The 17,281-nt window shown below is 25.5% G+C and overlaps 7 protein-coding genes across 8 annotated transcripts; 3 read left to right on the top strand and 4 right to left on the bottom strand.

Annotated features, from left to right (window-relative positions):
• Positions 1-91: 91 nt before the first annotated feature.
• Positions 92-2,373, top strand: LOC127283149 (N6-adenosine-methyltransferase subunit METTL3). Its single transcript, XM_051307840.1, has 4 exons — positions 92-435; positions 634-832; positions 895-1,395; positions 1,451-2,373. The coding sequence occupies exons 1-4, from the start codon at positions 276-278 to the stop codon at positions 2,226-2,228; spliced, it is 1,638 nt and encodes a 545-aa protein (XP_051163797.1). The 5' UTR covers positions 92-275; the 3' UTR covers positions 2,229-2,373.
• Positions 2,374-2,621: 248 nt separating this feature from the next.
• Positions 2,622-4,920, bottom strand: LOC127283150 (neuroepithelial cell-transforming gene 1 protein-like). The gene is made up of 5 exons (XM_051307841.1): positions 4,574-4,920; positions 4,034-4,278; positions 3,610-3,958; positions 3,113-3,541; positions 2,622-3,035 (listed from the first exon to the last, which is right to left on the bottom strand). The coding sequence occupies exons 1-5, from the start codon at positions 4,637-4,639 to the stop codon at positions 2,646-2,648; spliced, it is 1,479 nt and encodes a 492-aa protein (XP_051163798.1). The 5' UTR covers positions 4,640-4,920; the 3' UTR covers positions 2,622-2,645.
• A 324-nt stretch (positions 4,921-5,244) lies between these two features.
• Positions 5,245-9,420, top strand: LOC127283181 (uncharacterized). Its single transcript, XM_051307889.1, has 8 exons — positions 5,245-5,604; positions 5,960-6,969; positions 7,055-7,245; positions 7,312-7,411; positions 7,488-7,652; positions 7,748-7,947; positions 8,108-8,269; positions 8,443-9,420. The coding sequence occupies exons 2-8, from the start codon at positions 5,995-5,997 to the stop codon at positions 8,603-8,605; spliced, it is 1,956 nt and encodes a 651-aa protein (XP_051163846.1). The 5' UTR covers positions 5,245-5,604; positions 5,960-5,994; the 3' UTR covers positions 8,606-9,420.
• A 44-nt stretch (positions 9,421-9,464) lies between these two features.
• On the top strand, positions 9,465-11,522 carry LOC127283503 (uncharacterized). 2 transcript variants are annotated; one of them, XM_051308439.1, is made up of 6 exons: positions 9,465-9,790; positions 9,872-10,074; positions 10,156-10,358; positions 10,427-10,607; positions 10,684-11,178; positions 11,242-11,522. In XM_051308439.1, exons 1-6 carry the CDS (start codon positions 9,550-9,552, stop codon positions 11,467-11,469), a joined length of 1,551 nt encoding a protein of 516 aa, XP_051164396.1. In that variant the 5' UTR covers positions 9,465-9,549; the 3' UTR covers positions 11,470-11,522. The 2 variants fall into 2 exon arrangements, with proteins under 2 accessions (XP_051164396.1, XP_051164398.1); XM_051308441.1 differs by lacking the exon at positions 11,242-11,522 and having other exon boundaries at positions 10,534-10,607; positions 10,684-10,811.
• A 7-nt stretch (positions 11,523-11,529) lies between these two features.
• On the bottom strand, positions 11,530-12,275 carry LOC127283506 (uncharacterized). Its single transcript, XM_051308444.1, has 3 exons — positions 12,031-12,275; positions 11,809-11,963; positions 11,530-11,752 (listed from the first exon to the last, which is right to left on the bottom strand). Exons 1-3 carry the CDS (start codon positions 12,247-12,249, stop codon positions 11,530-11,532), a joined length of 597 nt encoding a protein of 198 aa, XP_051164401.1. The 5' UTR covers positions 12,250-12,275.
• A 133-nt stretch (positions 12,276-12,408) lies between these two features.
• Positions 12,409-15,089, bottom strand: LOC127283504 (senecionine N-oxygenase-like). The gene is made up of 7 exons (XM_051308442.1): positions 14,875-15,089; positions 14,470-14,685; positions 14,068-14,206; positions 13,316-13,714; positions 13,154-13,241; positions 12,931-13,094; positions 12,409-12,854 (listed from the first exon to the last, which is right to left on the bottom strand). The coding sequence occupies exons 2-7, from the start codon at positions 14,673-14,675 to the stop codon at positions 12,531-12,533; spliced, it is 1,320 nt and encodes a 439-aa protein (XP_051164399.1). The 5' UTR covers positions 14,676-14,685; positions 14,875-15,089; the 3' UTR covers positions 12,409-12,530.
• A 233-nt stretch (positions 15,090-15,322) lies between these two features.
• Positions 15,323-17,103, bottom strand: LOC127283505 (uncharacterized). The gene is made up of 3 exons (XM_051308443.1): positions 16,892-17,103; positions 16,333-16,755; positions 15,323-16,254 (listed from the first exon to the last, which is right to left on the bottom strand). The coding sequence occupies exons 2-3, from the start codon at positions 16,621-16,623 to the stop codon at positions 15,682-15,684; spliced, it is 864 nt and encodes a 287-aa protein (XP_051164400.1). The 5' UTR covers positions 16,624-16,755; positions 16,892-17,103; the 3' UTR covers positions 15,323-15,681.
• Between the last annotated feature and the right edge of the window lie 178 nt (positions 17,104-17,281).

Below are 17,281 nucleotides of genomic sequence, written 5' to 3'. Positions count from 1 at the left end.
GAAAAACTGTCCAAAATTTTGTCCACTGTGAACCCGCCTTTAACATGACATTTTTGCCACTAATTTTGTAACTCTGTTTTTATTTATTTCTTGTTTTACATGGATGTAAACAATCAGTGATAAATATGACATTTTTAATTAATAATAAAAAATATTTATTTTCTCACTTGATGTTAATTTAAAAAGAAGTGGAAAAAAAGTTTGTATCTTTACTTTTATGTTTTTTTTTCAAAAGAAATGCAAATGTGATATTTTTATTTAAATAAATTATTAAAATGTCAGACGCTTTTGAAGAAATACAAGCTATTAAAATTAAGAGAAATTGTTTACGTGAAAAATTACAAAAGCGAAAAAGAGAGAGAAATGAATTATTTACACTTACCTCGACAGCTTCATTGTCATCTTCACCGTCTTCGGAGTCACAAAATGTTATTGGTAATTATTTTTTGTTTTAAATTATGTTTTGTAATTTTTGATCTGGAAAAATGAAAGAATATTTTTTTTTTATTTGAATATTTTGCGAGAATAAAATAATTAGGGACAGTGTGGAAAATTAACCTTAAATTCGCAATCAATTTTGCGATCAGACTTTTTTGATTTAGCAATTAATATTTTACATAATTATTTTTACAGTTGAAACCACTGCATCGGTACGTTCTGATCATTCCGAATATGAACATGACGTTCTTTGTATATTACATGAATCAACTTCGCATTTACCAATAACATCAGCCGATCTTTTGGATCAATTGAGAAAAAATTTAAGCGCCGATGTTTCTTATGAAGACATGAATAAAATATTGGAAAAATTAGCCGCACAGGATGTTATAAAGTAAATAATATTTTTAATTTATTGTTTGTTTTCTTCTAATTTTCAAATTAAAAATTTCACAGAATGAAGGAAGTTACGGAAAATGGAGTTTTTGGTTATACAATATTCTCAGTGATTGAGGCGCAATCAATTCAATCGCCATATCAATCGCTCATTGTTGAGAGTCCAGATCGAACTGAATCATCAGTTTCAGAATCAAATGAAGATTGTCCACCGCCTGAGAAACAATCGAAACAAGATAAAATCGAAGATATCATGTCATTGATATCAATGCCAACAATTCGTGAAAAAGAAAGTAAAAAAGTTGGCGAACAAATTCTTGATCTTCTATCGAAACAAACGTCTAAGGAAAAATCATTAGCCGAAAGATTTCGTTCGCAAGGTGGTGCACAAGTTATGGAATTTTGTCCCCACGGAACACGTATTGATTGTGCAAAAATTAATCACGCAAGTGGTGGTAAATGTAAAAAATTACATTTCAAGAAAATTATTCAAAGTCACACTGATGAATCGTTGGGCGATTGTAGTTTTTTGAATACTTGCTTTCATATGGATACATGCAAGTGAGTAATTAATTTAATTTTTAATTAATTAAATTTAAAAAAATGTTTTTTTTAGGTATGTTCACTATGAAGTGGATAGTTCACAGCAACAGAGGGAAAATCATGTTTCACTTGACGGTGAGAATACGAGTACGACAAATATTGAGACAAATGCAAGTGCAAGTTCAAATTGTACAACGGGAAGTGAATTAACACTTTATCCACCGCAATGGATACAATGTGATCTTCGCTATTTGGATATGACAGTTTTGGGTAAATTTGCTGTTATAATGGCCGATCCACCATGGGATATTCATATGGAACTTCCCTATGGAACAATGTCTGATGATGAAATGCGACAATTGGGAATTCCTGCATTACAAGATGAGGGTTTATTGTTTCTTTGGGTAACGGGACGAGCAATGGAACTTGGACGTGAATGTTTACAATTATGGGGCTATGAGAGAGTTGATGAAATAATATGGGTGAAAACAAATCAATTGCAACGTATTATACGTACAGGACGTACGGGTCATTGGCTAAATCATGGAAAGGAACATTGTCTCGTTGGAATGAAGGGCAATCCGCGTATTAATCGTGGATTAGATAGCGATGTTATTGTCGCTGAAGTTAGAGCAACAAGTCATAAACCTGATGAAATTTATGGTATTATTGAACGTATGAGTCCTGGTACGAGAAAAATTGAATTATTCGGTCGTCCACATAATGTACAACCAAATTGGATAACTCTCGGTAATCAAGTGAATGGCATTCATTTAATTGATCCACAACTTATAAAAGCATTTAAAAAACGATATCCCGATGGAAATTCCATGAAACCTTGTAAAGTTTAGAATTTTTTAGTGCAAATTATTTCAACCCTGTAAAGAACTCGAAAAAAATATTTAAGGTGAAAACTTTTATATATATATATAAAATAATGAAAAAGTTGACTATAAAACTTAAAAGTGAAATATATACTTTTATTAAAGTAGTAAATTTATTTTTCAATACAAAAAAAAAATCCTCGTTATTTATTTATAGATATAGAAAATCTAAAAAAAACGGGATAATATACAATGGGAAGATTAAGGTATTAAACTACCTTTTTTTTACAATATTGTTACATTTAAAATTCGATAAAAAAATTTGACAATTTATTCTTTTACAAAACTTTTCATTAAAAAAGTTTTTAATTCTTAAAAATAGTTATAAAAAATAATTCCCTTACCTTCTTACTCGGAATGTAAAAAAGAGGAAAAAAAAAATAATTACGAAGATTCGATTATATTTAATTTTGGTCTCAATAAATTTCTCCTTAGTGTAAAGGAAAAATTATTCTCCCTCACCATTGCTTTTGTTCTTTTTTTTAAATCAACGTTTTGAAAGCGATTATTTTCCTTTTCAGTAACTGTCTCATTTTCTTGAAATTGAAATACTCTTTTTAATGAATCAATCCAATGTCGTTTTTGATGTTCATCGTCCACGAATAAACAATGTTTACCAACTTTAAATCCTGGTAAATTTTGACTCGTTGATTCAATATCTAAACAATGTTCTTTATTTGACACAATTGGAAAAGTAAGATTATATCTTCTTACGGTCCGTCTCACGGGTCTCGTCAACGCCATACAAGTGTCAAACAAAAAACAATGATACTTCTAAAAAAAAAAAAAAAACAGAAAAATATAATTTCTTTTTTCTAATTTAAAAATCAAATTTAAAAACAAAAAATTACCATTCCGCGTGAATCGCGAAGTTGTCCCTCGGTTATTAATTCAGCAGCGTTTTCAACGCATTTGTCAGAATCAAATTCAGATTTTGGATTAATTTTCGTCTTTGCCAATTGACATTCAGCTTCGCCCATTGCTTTATCAATTTCATTTAATAATTTCAATAAAATTTCACGCGATTCTTTGAGAGAAATTTCATCTGGATGACCCGATGGTGTATGTTTGAGAATTTCTTTAACCAAAAGTGGATATTTAACAACACGCGAACGTGGTACATCCAAATACGTCCATAAATCAACAGCGTGAGAAGTTTCCAATTTTTTTTTAATAAATTCCTGAAATCGTTTATTTGACAATTTTCTCGATTCAAGAAGATGTCGAGCCCAAATTTGCTTTCTACATCTTTCAATGTATAATGTTTCTAACTGCAAAAACTGAAAAAGAAAATTTTTATTTTCTTTGCTATACATTAATTAAAAAATTGCAAAAATAAATTTCATACCCAATTGATTATTGTCGGTCCAACGATATCAGTGAAACCAGATTGATCACGTAGTTTAACTAAATTATCCCTTAATTCGCTGTGCAATTCAATGAAACTGTCAATATTTCCAAAAAGTGTATCCAATTCGGAAGTATTGAAAATATCAAGTGAAAGAAGAGGATCGTAGTAAGATTCTCTCAAAGCTGAGAGATCATTTAAAAGAACATTTTCACCGCAATATAATTCATAAATAGCTTCTTGTCTTTTTACTTCTCTTCGACTTAAAGTTGAACCTAAATCTTTTAAATTGCTCTCAGCAATATCAACCATCCAACTACGTAATGCCACATTACCTGCTAATTCGTTTCTAGAATGAAAAAAGAAAAAATACAAGAAAATAGAAAAAAAAGAATTTTAATTTCTAAAATAAATATTTACATACTGTTTTAATGTGGTATTATGAGTGTCAACATCAGTTCCAGCAAATGATAAAAAAGATGCATCCAATTGATTATTACTTGCTCTTTTACGCTTTTTTTCCGATCCAGAAACTGATGGTAATGAAAAAAATATATTACTGGCAACTTCAGTAATTCTTCGTCGTTTCTTTTTTCCACCCACGGAATCAATGGAAATATCCATTGAACTAATACTAATGGCATCGCTTTTTGGACGCTTTCTAGATCTCTATAAATATTTTATTTTTACATTAAATATTATTCGGAAAAAAAAATTCAATCAATTTTCGCCGTATTAAATTAATATAAAAAAAATAACATTTAGCTGTTTATTACTCAGAAATTATAAATATTTTGTAAGAACGAAAATATTTGCCTACATTTGCAATTTTATTTTTAAACCAAGTTTAATTCAGTATTTAATTCAGCACCTTTCTCAAGATATCAGTGAGTATAATTTAAATAATAAAACTCAAAATATTAATTTTTTACCTGTATACAAAAAAAAGTGTTTATTTACTTACCAGCCAAAAACGTTTTTTAGGCTCTTGAAATTTTTCCAAAATTGACACGTCCCCAGTTTCATTCATTGTATTTACTCTCAAAAATTTTGCGTCAAATTTCACAAAAATGTAATGTGTAAACTATGATTATGCTATGTTTATTTGTTATCGACTAGAAATTAGCATTTTCATTATATAAATATCGAAGAAACTCGCGTAAAAAGATAAATATACTTTAATCGAAATGAATAAATGGTGAATATAAATATAAACAAAAGTATGCAAAATGCACCTTTTGTACCGGTAATTTTAAACTTTTTGAAGGTTATTGGCGTTTTTTTTTGCCTTCACTGTTTGAACATAAACAAAGAAAACAAAAGATGAGAAACAATGGTCTTTAAAATGCGTTAAAGAGACTGACGTGTAAAAACATAAACTATCCAACCCTGAACATATAATTTTGCAAAATTGTAACAATAATTGAATTATATCATCAAATGCACATTGTTTCACATATTTTTATAAAATAGTAAGTATTTATATTTTATAATCTAAAGTTTTTATCCATTTAAATAAAGAATAAACTTTTTTTTATAATATATACTGTAAAGGCTAATTCATACTTTTTTTTCGTAAAATACGTAACGAGTAAATAAAATATGCTATGTACCCATCCCTGGAGTTAACATATATAGATATAGTCAGTTAATAGAATTGAAAGTTGACATACGAGATTTTGCTTTTTATCAATTTCGTGTAGGTGTTTTTTTTTTATTACATAGCGTTTTTATTTGTTTTTCTTATATTTTTTAAGAGGTTTTACATATTTTTCATTAAATTCAATTTATACAAATAGAATATTTGTATAATTTTTCTGGAAAATACCCGGTGACCGTTACAGTTAGAAAATCAACGCGTGGTTAAAACGATATAGTTTTGTTTTGTTTTAAAAATATATTTTATTATAATCAATTATCATAGTGAAATAATATTATTGTCTCAAATATAAATAGTGAGATTGCAGGATTTCATTATTAATTATTAACAATAAAGTAAGTTATTGGGTAAATTTAAAAAATTTTTCTCAAAATAAATATTTTTGCAATATGGTCGCTTTTTTTTAATTAATTTTTTTAACGATAAAATAAACAATGTTCTTTTATTTCAATTGAATAAAAGATTTTTTCTAGATTTTAATATTATATTTACGATTTCTTTTTTTGCTGTTAAATATTGTCTTCGTAGTTTTTCTCTTTGTTTGTGATAAAGTTTTGTTTGTAAATTTTCCTGACTTTTCATTAACAATTGAAGGAGAAAAATTGTTATCGATTGATAAGAATCTATTGTTTCTTAGTTTGCTGACTTTTTATAAATATTAACATTTCTTAATTTAATTATTATTTTCAGCTTATATATATGACATATAATAATATTAAATAAAAATGGAATACACGTCGTATTCGTATTTCCATTCACGAAATAAAAATGATATGGAAGATGATACCTATTCATTTAGTGATAGTTATGATGATTCATTTGAGGATTCATCAAATATAAGTTCAGAGTCTATCGATGAATTAGTATCAGCTGAAAAAGTTTATGTTTGTGATTATGATAAAATTTATATATGCATGTATGAAGCAATTGAAAAATATAGAATTTTAAAACAATCAAAGAAAAAAAATTTAACAACCAATTGGAATGAATTGGTTGTAATTTTACAAGATGGTAAAACAACAAATATTAAAAATGCTCCCGATAAAATTTATAAAAATGTAAAAAAATCAATACCTATTGAAAAGACAAAAATTGATAATACCATTCAATCAAAACCTATTGTTACAATTAATCAAAATACAAATTTATCATCTAATAATGAAAAAATTACAATTAATGAAACGAAAAAAGAATTGCCTAAACAAATTAAACAAGAAAAAATGTCGAAAAAACAATTAAAAAAACAACGACAAAAGGAGAAAAAGGAAACACAAAAACAAAAGGATGACGAGAAAAAGAAGCAATTATTAGAAAAAAAATCGGAAAATATAAATAAAACAAATTCTAAATTAGTTAATGAGTTAAAGGAAAATTTTAAAAATGAAGAAAATAATAAAGAATCAGTTAATAATGAAACAAATACAAATGATAATATTAAAAATTTGGACAATATTATCGAAACAGAAGAAGATGACGATATTGTCGATGATCAAAATATTCTCGATGAAAATACAGCATTTGTGAGTAATGCCCTTAAGAAATCAGAAAAAAAGGATTCTGTTAAAACAAAAAAAATTGAACGCAAAGAAGTAGTAACTAAAAAAATTCCAACTAAAGTAAATATTAATATTAATAAAAAAGAAATAAAACCATCATTACCAAGTACAAGTGGTTCATCATCAACATTAAATTCCTCAATGGTAATGAATAATATTTATATTTTTAATTTTTTTTTTTTACTAAATTAAAAGAACAATTTTACTAAATTATTTTTCTTTCTAACAGAAAAAATCAGATACGGCATTTGATGTTAAAGAATCAATTTCACTTGGAAAACGTGCCATCACTCTTCTCATGGAGAATAAAATTTCAAAGGCCATACAATTTCTAAATGAAGCAATACGTTTTAATTCATTTGAATTGAGACATTTTCTAAATCGTAGCTTTTGCTATTTAAGAATAGGAGAATATAAATCGTTAGTAATTTTTTTTTTGTAAGTTAATTATTAGAAAGAAATTTTTGTTATTCTTTTTTTTTCTAGAGCTTTAAAAGATGCTGAATCTGTCATTAAAGTAACAAAGGACAATGAACAATTAGTTACAGCAAAATTTCGTGCCGGACAAGCATATTGTGGCTTACAAGTATGTGGTTTTTTTTTTTTATTGATTAATTCTCTGAATTCTTATATATGTAATTATTTTTTGCATTTCGAAACAGAATTTTAAAGAGGCTGAAAAATTTTTGGATGAGGCTTATAATTTTAGTCAAGCTAATTCGGCAATTCATCAAGAACTTTTGCGAGTGAAAATTTTACAATTATTATCAATGGGTTTTCGCGAAAGGGACATATTAGAAGTACTTCGTGATTGTCCTACCGTTGAGGTAAATTATTCATTTAAAAAAAAAAAAAATTTGAATTAAATGAAAATTTAATTTAATTTTGAATTAATAAATTTTTATATTTTACATTATTGCAGGGTGCAATTACATTGTTAGCTGATAAAACAATTACAGATGATGATGATAATGATTATATTTATAAAAATGTTGATAATGATGATGATGATGATATTTATAATTCGGATGATGAGGATAATCCCTGTTTAACAAGATTATTTCGTTCATTGTCCAATTATCAGCAAAGTTTTGTGAAAAAACCTTCTATACCATCACTCTGGTATTTTTTTTCTCATTTTTATCTGTTTTCGATTTTTTAAATTTTACTTTTTTAAAAATAATTAAATTAAATATTTAATTTTTAACTTTTATAATTTGAAAATAATAGTTAAAATTTGTTTTTTAATTTTTTAAAAATTAAAATTCGAAATTTGTTTTAGTACTTTAAAAATACCAACTCCTCAATCAATTATACAACCAAAAGTTGTAACTACCATTAATTCTAAGGTGCCAATAATTAAGGATGTTAACGATAGAGCCATTTGGGTTGGTAATACAACTTCAATTATTAGCGATCCGATGATAAAGAAATTTTTCTCCAAGTATGTACAATTTTTTTTTATTAATTTACACATTTTAAAAAATACAATTCTTTTTAATAAATTGAAAAAAATAGATTTTAATTTTCTGAAAAAGAATATTCTAATTTATTTTTTTAAAAAAATAGAAACTATTAAAATATCAATAAAAAAAAGTAACTAATCAATTATTTCAGATATGGAAAAATTGTTTCCTTATACAGAAAACCGAATGAAAATTATACGTTCATAAATTTTGAAAATGCCAAATCTGTGAGGGAATTATTAACAGGCAATTCGTACGTTGAATTAGATAATATTAAATTGCCTATTAAATCTGCAACACGCAACTTTAAATAAAAATAATAGATATTCTAATTTTGCAAAGAATAATATTTAAAAAAAAAAATATATTTGTACTTTGCAAAATTATGAGGCAAAGTTTTTCTTGCTTGCTGCAAAATTTGCGCTCTTCTTTTCTCAATACACAATAACTTATTCACAAAATATCAGTAAAAAAAGTTATGTTTTTAACTTTAATAATAAATAATTAATTAGTTTTTTTGTATTTAAATAAGTTTTCCTAACTTTTGAATAGTTAAATTCAATTACAAATGATGAAATTATTTCATTTGTTCGATATTATTCAGTATTTTTTTTTATTTGATTATTATTATCATTATTTTTTTATTATTATTAATTAATTCAGTATTGTTTGTATTAATTATAAAACTGCCGAATTTACAACCGGGGGGCATAAAATAATTATTGCAATTATATAACCGATTTATTAAATTGGATAAACTCAAATTCAGTATAAATATAAAATGCTCAAAAAAAAATTTATTGTTCGATTTTAAAACTTAAAACTTCTGACTGATTAATTGAATAGTTTTTTCCTAAATGCAAAATACAAAACTTTTTTTCTACGGGTTTGTTAATATTTGCTGTTTAGAAAAAAGTGTATGTGTGTGTGTGTGTGTGTGTGAATACAATTTCTCTGTAATATTAAAAATTCTCATTGTAAATTTGCAGGAATGAAGTGAATTTGTTTAAAAAATCGAATGTAAAAAAAAAAACATATGAAGTAAAATTATTACGCGTAGTTTTATATTTAAATAGTTTTGAAATTTTTTTATAAAACTGATGAAAATAAAATTTACTTTTTCTTCAAATTGTTGTTTCTTCTTTTCAATTTTTTTTTTTTTTTATTATCACAAAAACAAAAGAGTTAAAATAAATTTTTGTTGACACTCAAAAGGGGTTAAATTAAATTTACAAGTATGATAAAGAATAATTTTTAAATGCTGAAAAAGAACTCGCTTCCAACGCAATTGGAAATGAGAATTAGTTTGGGAGATGAACTTGCAAATGTTGTTTTTAAATTGAGTCATAAAGAAATTTCAAGGATTTTAGGAATATCACTTGCTGGTCCAGAAAAAGGACTTTATATGTCATCCAGTGATCAATTGATGGGCAAAAATTATTTAAAATCGCCAATTCACACTGATTATATTAAAGCATGTTCGCACAATGCAATTTTACGTAAGTTTTTAATTTTTTATTCATTTTTTTTGGTGAAATATTTGATTTATAATTTCGAATTAAAAAAATATATTTTTGCAGAAATTGGAGAGCAAGTTTTAGAAAAATATCGTCAAAAAACGGAGGAGAGAATAAAAATGAAATTTCTTCAAGATCTTGATAGAGAAAAAAATTTGAGTAAAGCTGAAACGAGACGAGTAGTTAAAGATGTTTTTGAAAAAACCCAAGAGCAATACGAAAATCGAATTTTAGAATTAAAATCCCATTTTACCAAAGAACTGGAGGTAAAAATTATTTTCTTCTCTTTTTCTCTAATTTATATAAATATTTTTAAGTTTAAGTTAAATTATTTTCATTTTTGACAGTATCAATTGGAGAATACAATGAATGATTGCAAATTAAAAATGCAAGAAGCAATTTTAGAAGAACGAGAAAATATTTCACGTGAAATGTTGGAGAAAATTAAAGACGAAATTGAATTTGTTACTAATTCTTTAAATAATAATTTTGAATTGAAACTTATTGCTGAGAAGGAAAAAATGATGACTGAATTTAATGAAACTACAAGGTATTGTATTGAAATGTAAAAAATTATTTATTAATTAATTTGTTTTCGCTAATTTTTCTATTTCAAAGACAACGTGATTGTTTAAAAATAAATGAGACAATGAAAGAAATAATTAAACAAAAAGAAGAGGAATTTCAAAGAAAATTTCATGAATTTGAATTACAAAAAATTGCAGATCTCACTTATATTTTATGTTCAGAAAGAATGCGTTGTTGTACTGAAAAAAATGAAATTCATCAAACTTTTCAGGTAGGGACAAAATGATTTAAAAAAATTAATTTTAATAAATCATTCAAAAAAATGTTTTCATAATTTTATTTTACAGAAACAAATTGAAATTGTACAAAATATGCTGTTGAAAGCAAATCAAGTGATTAAATTACTAAAGGAAAAATCTTTTGAAAATAATGAAAATAATAATAAAAAATGGGAAACAATAATAATTGAAATTGTAAAAGAATTTCAGAAATTTATCAATTTTGCCTTTGGCGCTGTACCTGGACAGGCAGAATTTCTCCTCTCGTTAGAAGCAATATTAGGATTTGAATTGGAAAAGAAAATTTCTGAAAATTATAAAAAATCACTCAAAGAAGAAAATAAAGAATTTCATATTATTGAAATTGTTGATAAATGTGAAAGAAAATGGAAACCTTTTCAAAAAATTGTAAATTTAAATTCAATTTTTTCAATTAATAATTTTGAAAAAATATTATTCGAACGAGCTGATGATTTTCATTCAGAAAATGAAATGAAAACAATAACTGATTTCACAGAAAATGATCGTTTTATCATTGAATTAAAATCAACGAACCGTTCTAAGGTATGTTTATATAATTTCAAATATAAAGAATAAAGTGAAGAATTAATTTCTTTTATCCCACAGAAAGAAAGTATGTGGGAAAAAATTAAAACTCACAATCAAATAATGAAAAATTCGACTCAAGTATGTAAAAAAGATAAAGAAATATTGAAAAAAATTCAAGAGAACGAAAAGGAATGTTTTCAGTCTTTTGAAGAATTCACAATTTCAAGAATGAAATCATTAAAACAAATATTTAAATTACATCCAAGTTTAAAACATATTTTAATATCACAAATATCGGTAAAATAAATTTAAAGACAAAATCATATTAAAAATATTTTTTTAATATACTCACATCTAAATTTATTGTTAAAGTTCGTTGAAATTTTTTGCATTTGTAGTTTGACACATTCTATACCAATTTGGATCGCGTGTTAAACTTGATGCATCCCGTCTATAAAATGATGTTTGTATAATCGATCGAATTCCCACTTGTGATAGAGGAATTGGTGGATAATCTTTTAAACGCCATCCAATTTCCCAACTTGAACATTCTTTATAATTAAAACGATCCACAGGTTTTTCTTTATATCTGAAAAAAATAAGTTTATTATAATAAAAGAAAAAATTAATTTCCTTAATAATTACCTTTCGCGTAAATAATTATTTGCCGCGGCATAAGATTCAACACCAGATTCGTAAAGAATATTTTTCACTTTCAAATCAATTGGCTTCATAAAACTAAAATTAATTGTATCTTTTTCCTGTTGAGATACATCTGATTTTATTGCTTTTCTTTTTATCTGAAATAGAAAAAATAAAAAAAATTTTTTTTTTTTTTTTGTACAATAAACTTAAAATCTTACGTACCTGTTTCTTTTTTTTGTCAAAACTTTTTTTTGATGAACTTTTTTTTGACGACAGCTGTTGTTTTAATTCTTGAAGTTTTTGATCCTCTAATTTAAAATTTTCCAATAATAAATCTTTATTTTTATTGTACCATTTTCTTCGCATTGCTTCTTCATTTTTAATAACTGATGTCCAAAATGCCTGACAACGAATATCACAAATTCCTCCTCTCTGAAGCATAATTTTCAATTTAGTTTGAATAATTACATTTAAATTTATTTTTCAATTTTTAAAATTTCGAGTCAAAAAATAAAAAAATTGTAGGTTGGACAGGTTGACATTTGACAATCAACAGGTTGTCCAAAAACAAAAATTTTTAAAAATAAAGGAATTAATAAATTTGCATAAAGAAAACTTTATTTATTTATTATTTTATGCTTGCTATTCTTTAATAAATACAACTGAGTTGTAAAATGTTTTTTCATCATCAAAAATATTCTTTTTAACTTAATTAAATATTTTTATAATGGTAAACTTTCCAATTGTACAAAATTATCATTATTCAAAATTTTATATCTATCACGTCGATAATTCACCAAATCGTCCAAAAATCGTTTACTACTATCGTTATGAAGTTTTGTTAAAACAGAAGGCAATGGAGTTATTTCGGCATTTTTCGCTAAATCATCATAATATTCTCCCTGTTTTGGTCCCATCATATGAAACTGTTTAGTCTGCAATCCAAGACTTATTTTTTCTTCTTTCTCGCGATTTTCTTCAACAAGCATTATCTCCTTCGATGGAAATTGTTTCTCTCCTTTCCAATATTTTATAGTGAAGCGCACCTTTTTATTTATTTATTAAAATTGATTAAAATTTTTACAAATTTTAAAATATAGAGAAAACAAAATTTATTTTTACCTGTAAATCAAACATACTAAAGGCACAGACATAAAATGGAAGACCTATAAAGGCAAGACTTGGATTTTCTATTGAAATTAAATGTTTCCATAATGGTGTAACCATATTTGATTCAACTCTTACACCGCAATTTTTTGCAAGAAATGGAAAACTGAATTTGTATCCTAAAAAAAAGAGGAAAATTAGGTCTTTTATTATTTTATTTTACAAAAAAAGTTATTACCTGTGCAGTAGAATATGATGTCGATTTTCTCTTTAGAATTATCCTTGAAAATTGCTTTGTCAATTTCAAATTCCAAGACATCGGGTTTCTGAAAAAAAAAAAATTAGAATATTTTGTAAATGAATTTCAAAATATATATTTTTTTTAAATAAAAGTTCGAACCTGAATCACATTATGTGGAAATTTCGTAAGAATAGGATCTTTCAAATGATGACTGAGTATCACTTTTTTTGCAACTGAAGATATTTCTAAAGCTAAATCCATTCCTGATGGACCAGCGCCCAAAACAATAACAGATTTATCTTTAAATAAATCAGAAACTCGATAATCGTGACTGTGTATTTTTTGTCCTAAAAATATATCATTGCCTTTAATATTTGGAATACTTGGTTCGAAATAATGTCCATTGCAAACCATCACAAAATCAAATATCTCTTCAATTATAGTCTGATTTAATAAATTTTTAACTCTAATCCTCCATTTTTGTAGATTGCAATTTTTCTCTTCTGTTTTCGGTTGAGATATTTCAAATGGTTCCACCAATTCTACATTATGATGAAACTACAATCAAATTAAAATTATTATCTAAATAAATATAAATTGTAAAAAATGATAAATAAAATAAAAATATTTTTTATTTTTAAAATTCATTATTCATTTTAAATCTCCACACGATTATCATGTTTTCTTCACTATTTTTCTTGATTGTGGTTGCGGTTTATCTGATAGAAAAATCCCACAAGATATCTTCGTTTATTTGTTCAAAATTACTCATAAAAAATAGGTCGTTCACTCTTTTTAAATTATCACAAAAAAAAGAAAATATAAATTTTTAAATCATTATCTTTTCTAATTAAAGACAAAAACATGTTTTTTTTTCTCTCTCTCTCTCTCTTAAAAAGAAGGAAACTTACAGAAATAAATTTTCGTAATTGAAAATGATCACAATAAGAATTCAAAAAATCAACAATCTCCGAACGAGTTAAGTAACTTTTTTCATTTTCCGGTATTGGATAGTCGGGATATCCCATCACTTCTTTTGGAAGATTTGTCCTATTTCAAAATATATTCAATTAAATAATTAAATTGGTAAAAGGTAATTAATAGTCAAATAATAAATAATGGAAAAGAATAAATAAAAAATAAATAAAAGAATAAATAATAAAATAAATTAAGAATTTAGTAAATTGGAAAATTGTAGAAAAAAATTAAAAATTAGATATTAACAAAATTAAATTAATTAGAAAATAATAAAATGAATTATTTTGTAGATGTTTAAAATAGTTTTTTTTTCTTTTTTTAAATGTAATACCTACCTGAGATTTTTGTACATGCTGGAATGTATTGGCAATCCAAAACGATCTACTCCAATTTCTGGAGTGTAGACCCAAGTGCCTCCAATTTTATCACTTTTTTCGAAACATTTAATTGTCATTGATGAATCATTTTCATTTTTTAATTCACTACAATTTTTAAGTGCCGCAAGTCCTGCTGAACCTGCACCGATTATTGCAATTCGCATTTTTTTGCTTCTAAAAAAAATTTACCATTTAAATTGTTCCTAAGAAATTTTAATCACTTGCCATTGAATTGTAATTAAATTATAATTATAAAAGTAAAAAATTAAAAAATTAAATTGAAAAATATTATTCTAAATTGAAATAAATAAATAAAATTTGTCCTTAATTAAATTTTTTTTAGATAAAAAAAAGTTTACTTACTATATGCACTAAATTTAGTTTCAGATGAAAGAAACTGTTGAAATAAAAGAATCGGAAGAAATGCGTTCGGCGGTTTGAATGATAGTGATAATAAAGTCTCGTACGACATTCTATTTACACTAAAAGTCCGAATACAATCAAAACTTAAATATATATATTTTTTTTTTTCAAGCATTCTGATTGTGAGTAAAATAATCATTTATGTGCATTGACCTTTACCCCCTCCAATTATACATGATCCATTTCTGGAAATTGGAAAGTTAAATTTCCAAATAAATCTAATAGTTAAAATTACGGAAATAGAATTTCTCAAGGTTTCAATTTTCCATAAAAGGTCAAAATCGAACATTCTATCCAAACAGTCTTTTTATTTCATATATGAAAAATAAACCGGCCAACTTAAGGCACGATACAATAAATCCACAAGAACTTTTTTCCATCTCAGCTATTTCATTTCGATTTTTTTTTTTTTTTTTTATGAAATCGCTCAAATTTAAAACTAGTTTACACTGTAACTTCAAGTTTTTTTTTTCAAATAAATTTCCTTTTTCAAAATCTAATTTTTACGTAACAATTGAAAAACGTAATTAGAAAAAAACGAATTAAGAAAAAGATTTAACATATTTACACAATGGGAAAAAAATTTACTTTATATTAATAATAATAATAATAATAATTTACGAAGTTTCCCTGAGACAAAGGATCTCGAGTCTAAGATCAACAATATAGAGAATTTATAATTCTTAAGAAAAATGCAGGTTAATTTTTTTGTTTGTTTTTAATATCACTAACTTGGTGAGATCGCCATCATCTTTTTGAACGTACTTCCATTTCCCATTTTTTCCTATAAATCATATACAATTGCATTGCCGATCTTGCGTCTTCAACGGAATCATGTTCACCGGTTTGTATTTCAATGCCCAATAATTCGGATGCGAGTTTTTTTAAACTCGGCGTATTGCCATTGACTACTTTTCTAAATGGTTTATAGCGCGATGTATCGCGTATACGCCATCTCGGATGTGATAAATAAAGAACTTCAAGATCATGTTTAATTGCGTGACCAATTAAAAAACGTCCCTTAAGTATTTCAGCAACTTCATTTTGTACAATTTTAAATTCCTCAGCGTCAGTTAAATGATGTGGATATATTCCGCTCACTGCCGATCTATAATCCTGGATTTTCTCCGTTGGCTTCACATATTTATCGTAAATACAATTACCATATTTATTCACCAATGAGACGCGTGCAACCATATTTTCAGTGCCATCGCCAATTCCCACCATTTCACAGTCCATTGCAATTTGTTTTGTTAAAATTGCCTCACCTTCCTTTGGTTCGTTTAAAATTTGTTTCGCCGCTTTCGATTGCATTGGAACCTGTGTAAAAATTTGTTAAAATTTGAAATGGTTTAATATTTTAAAATAGAAAAAAAAAAGAAAAAAAACAAAACAAACCTGTAAATCCTCTTGTTGATTATCGAATTTTTTAGCTCGATAACGTTTTCTCGGCGATTTATTAATTGATGATTCTGTTGATTCTTTATTAGTAGCCTTCGATTCTCCCAAAAGGCTTTTGTATTTTTCCCAATTTGAACCTGGTACACGCAATCCATTAGTTGTCATCTCATCAATTTTTGTTACCTTTTTTTCATTTGTCATTTTTTCATAAGTTTCATTCACTGAATTTGAATTCTTTCTATTAATTGTACTACAATGTGGTTGTGAAACCATCATTTTTGAAAGCATTTAATTGACATTTATATTTAAATTACAATAAATAGGTATAATTTAACCTACAATCAAACATGTGGAGTAAGCCTTGAAACAAAAATTGAAAATAGATAAACAGTAACTTGAATTTTCCCAACATCGATGTATCTGTAATGAATAAAATATTGTTTTTTTTTTTAAACAAATTTTTTAATAATTTCTTTTTAATTTAATAAAAATAAAAGAAGAAAAATGTAAAAATATGGACTTATTTTGTTTCATTTAATAATAATAGAAAACTAACCTCAAAAATTGTTGACAAGAAAAAAATTAGAAAAAACTTGCTTAACGTCTTGAAGATTTATTTTAAAATACACACATTAATTTGGCTCGATTTATTATGTCAAGTAAAGGTAACTCAGTAATTTTATTTAGAGAATATTTTAATCATAATTATAATAATTAAAATTACGTTTCACTCGTTCCGTTACACCAAGTTTTAAAACACAAATATAGAGTGCACTCTGATTAAAGCTGATTGGACAAGAAAGTTTCTAATGACCAATCAGAGTCAGTTTCAATAGAAAGGTGAATTATTCAAAATTGAATATATAGGTAAGTAAATAGTGATTAAAAATAAATTATTATAAATTAAATATAATAAATTTTCATTTTATTATTTAAATTATTAATA

This window comes from Leptopilina boulardi, unplaced genomic scaffold (assembly GCF_019393585.1).
Source record: "Leptopilina boulardi isolate dan_hultmark-lab unplaced genomic scaffold, ZJU_Lbou_2.1 LbouV2_31, whole genome shotgun sequence".
NCBI classification, from domain to species: domain Eukaryota; kingdom Metazoa; phylum Arthropoda; class Insecta; order Hymenoptera; family Figitidae; genus Leptopilina; species Leptopilina boulardi.
Note: the sequence above shows the minus strand (reverse complement) of the source record. Positions and strands in the feature narration are given on the sequence as shown.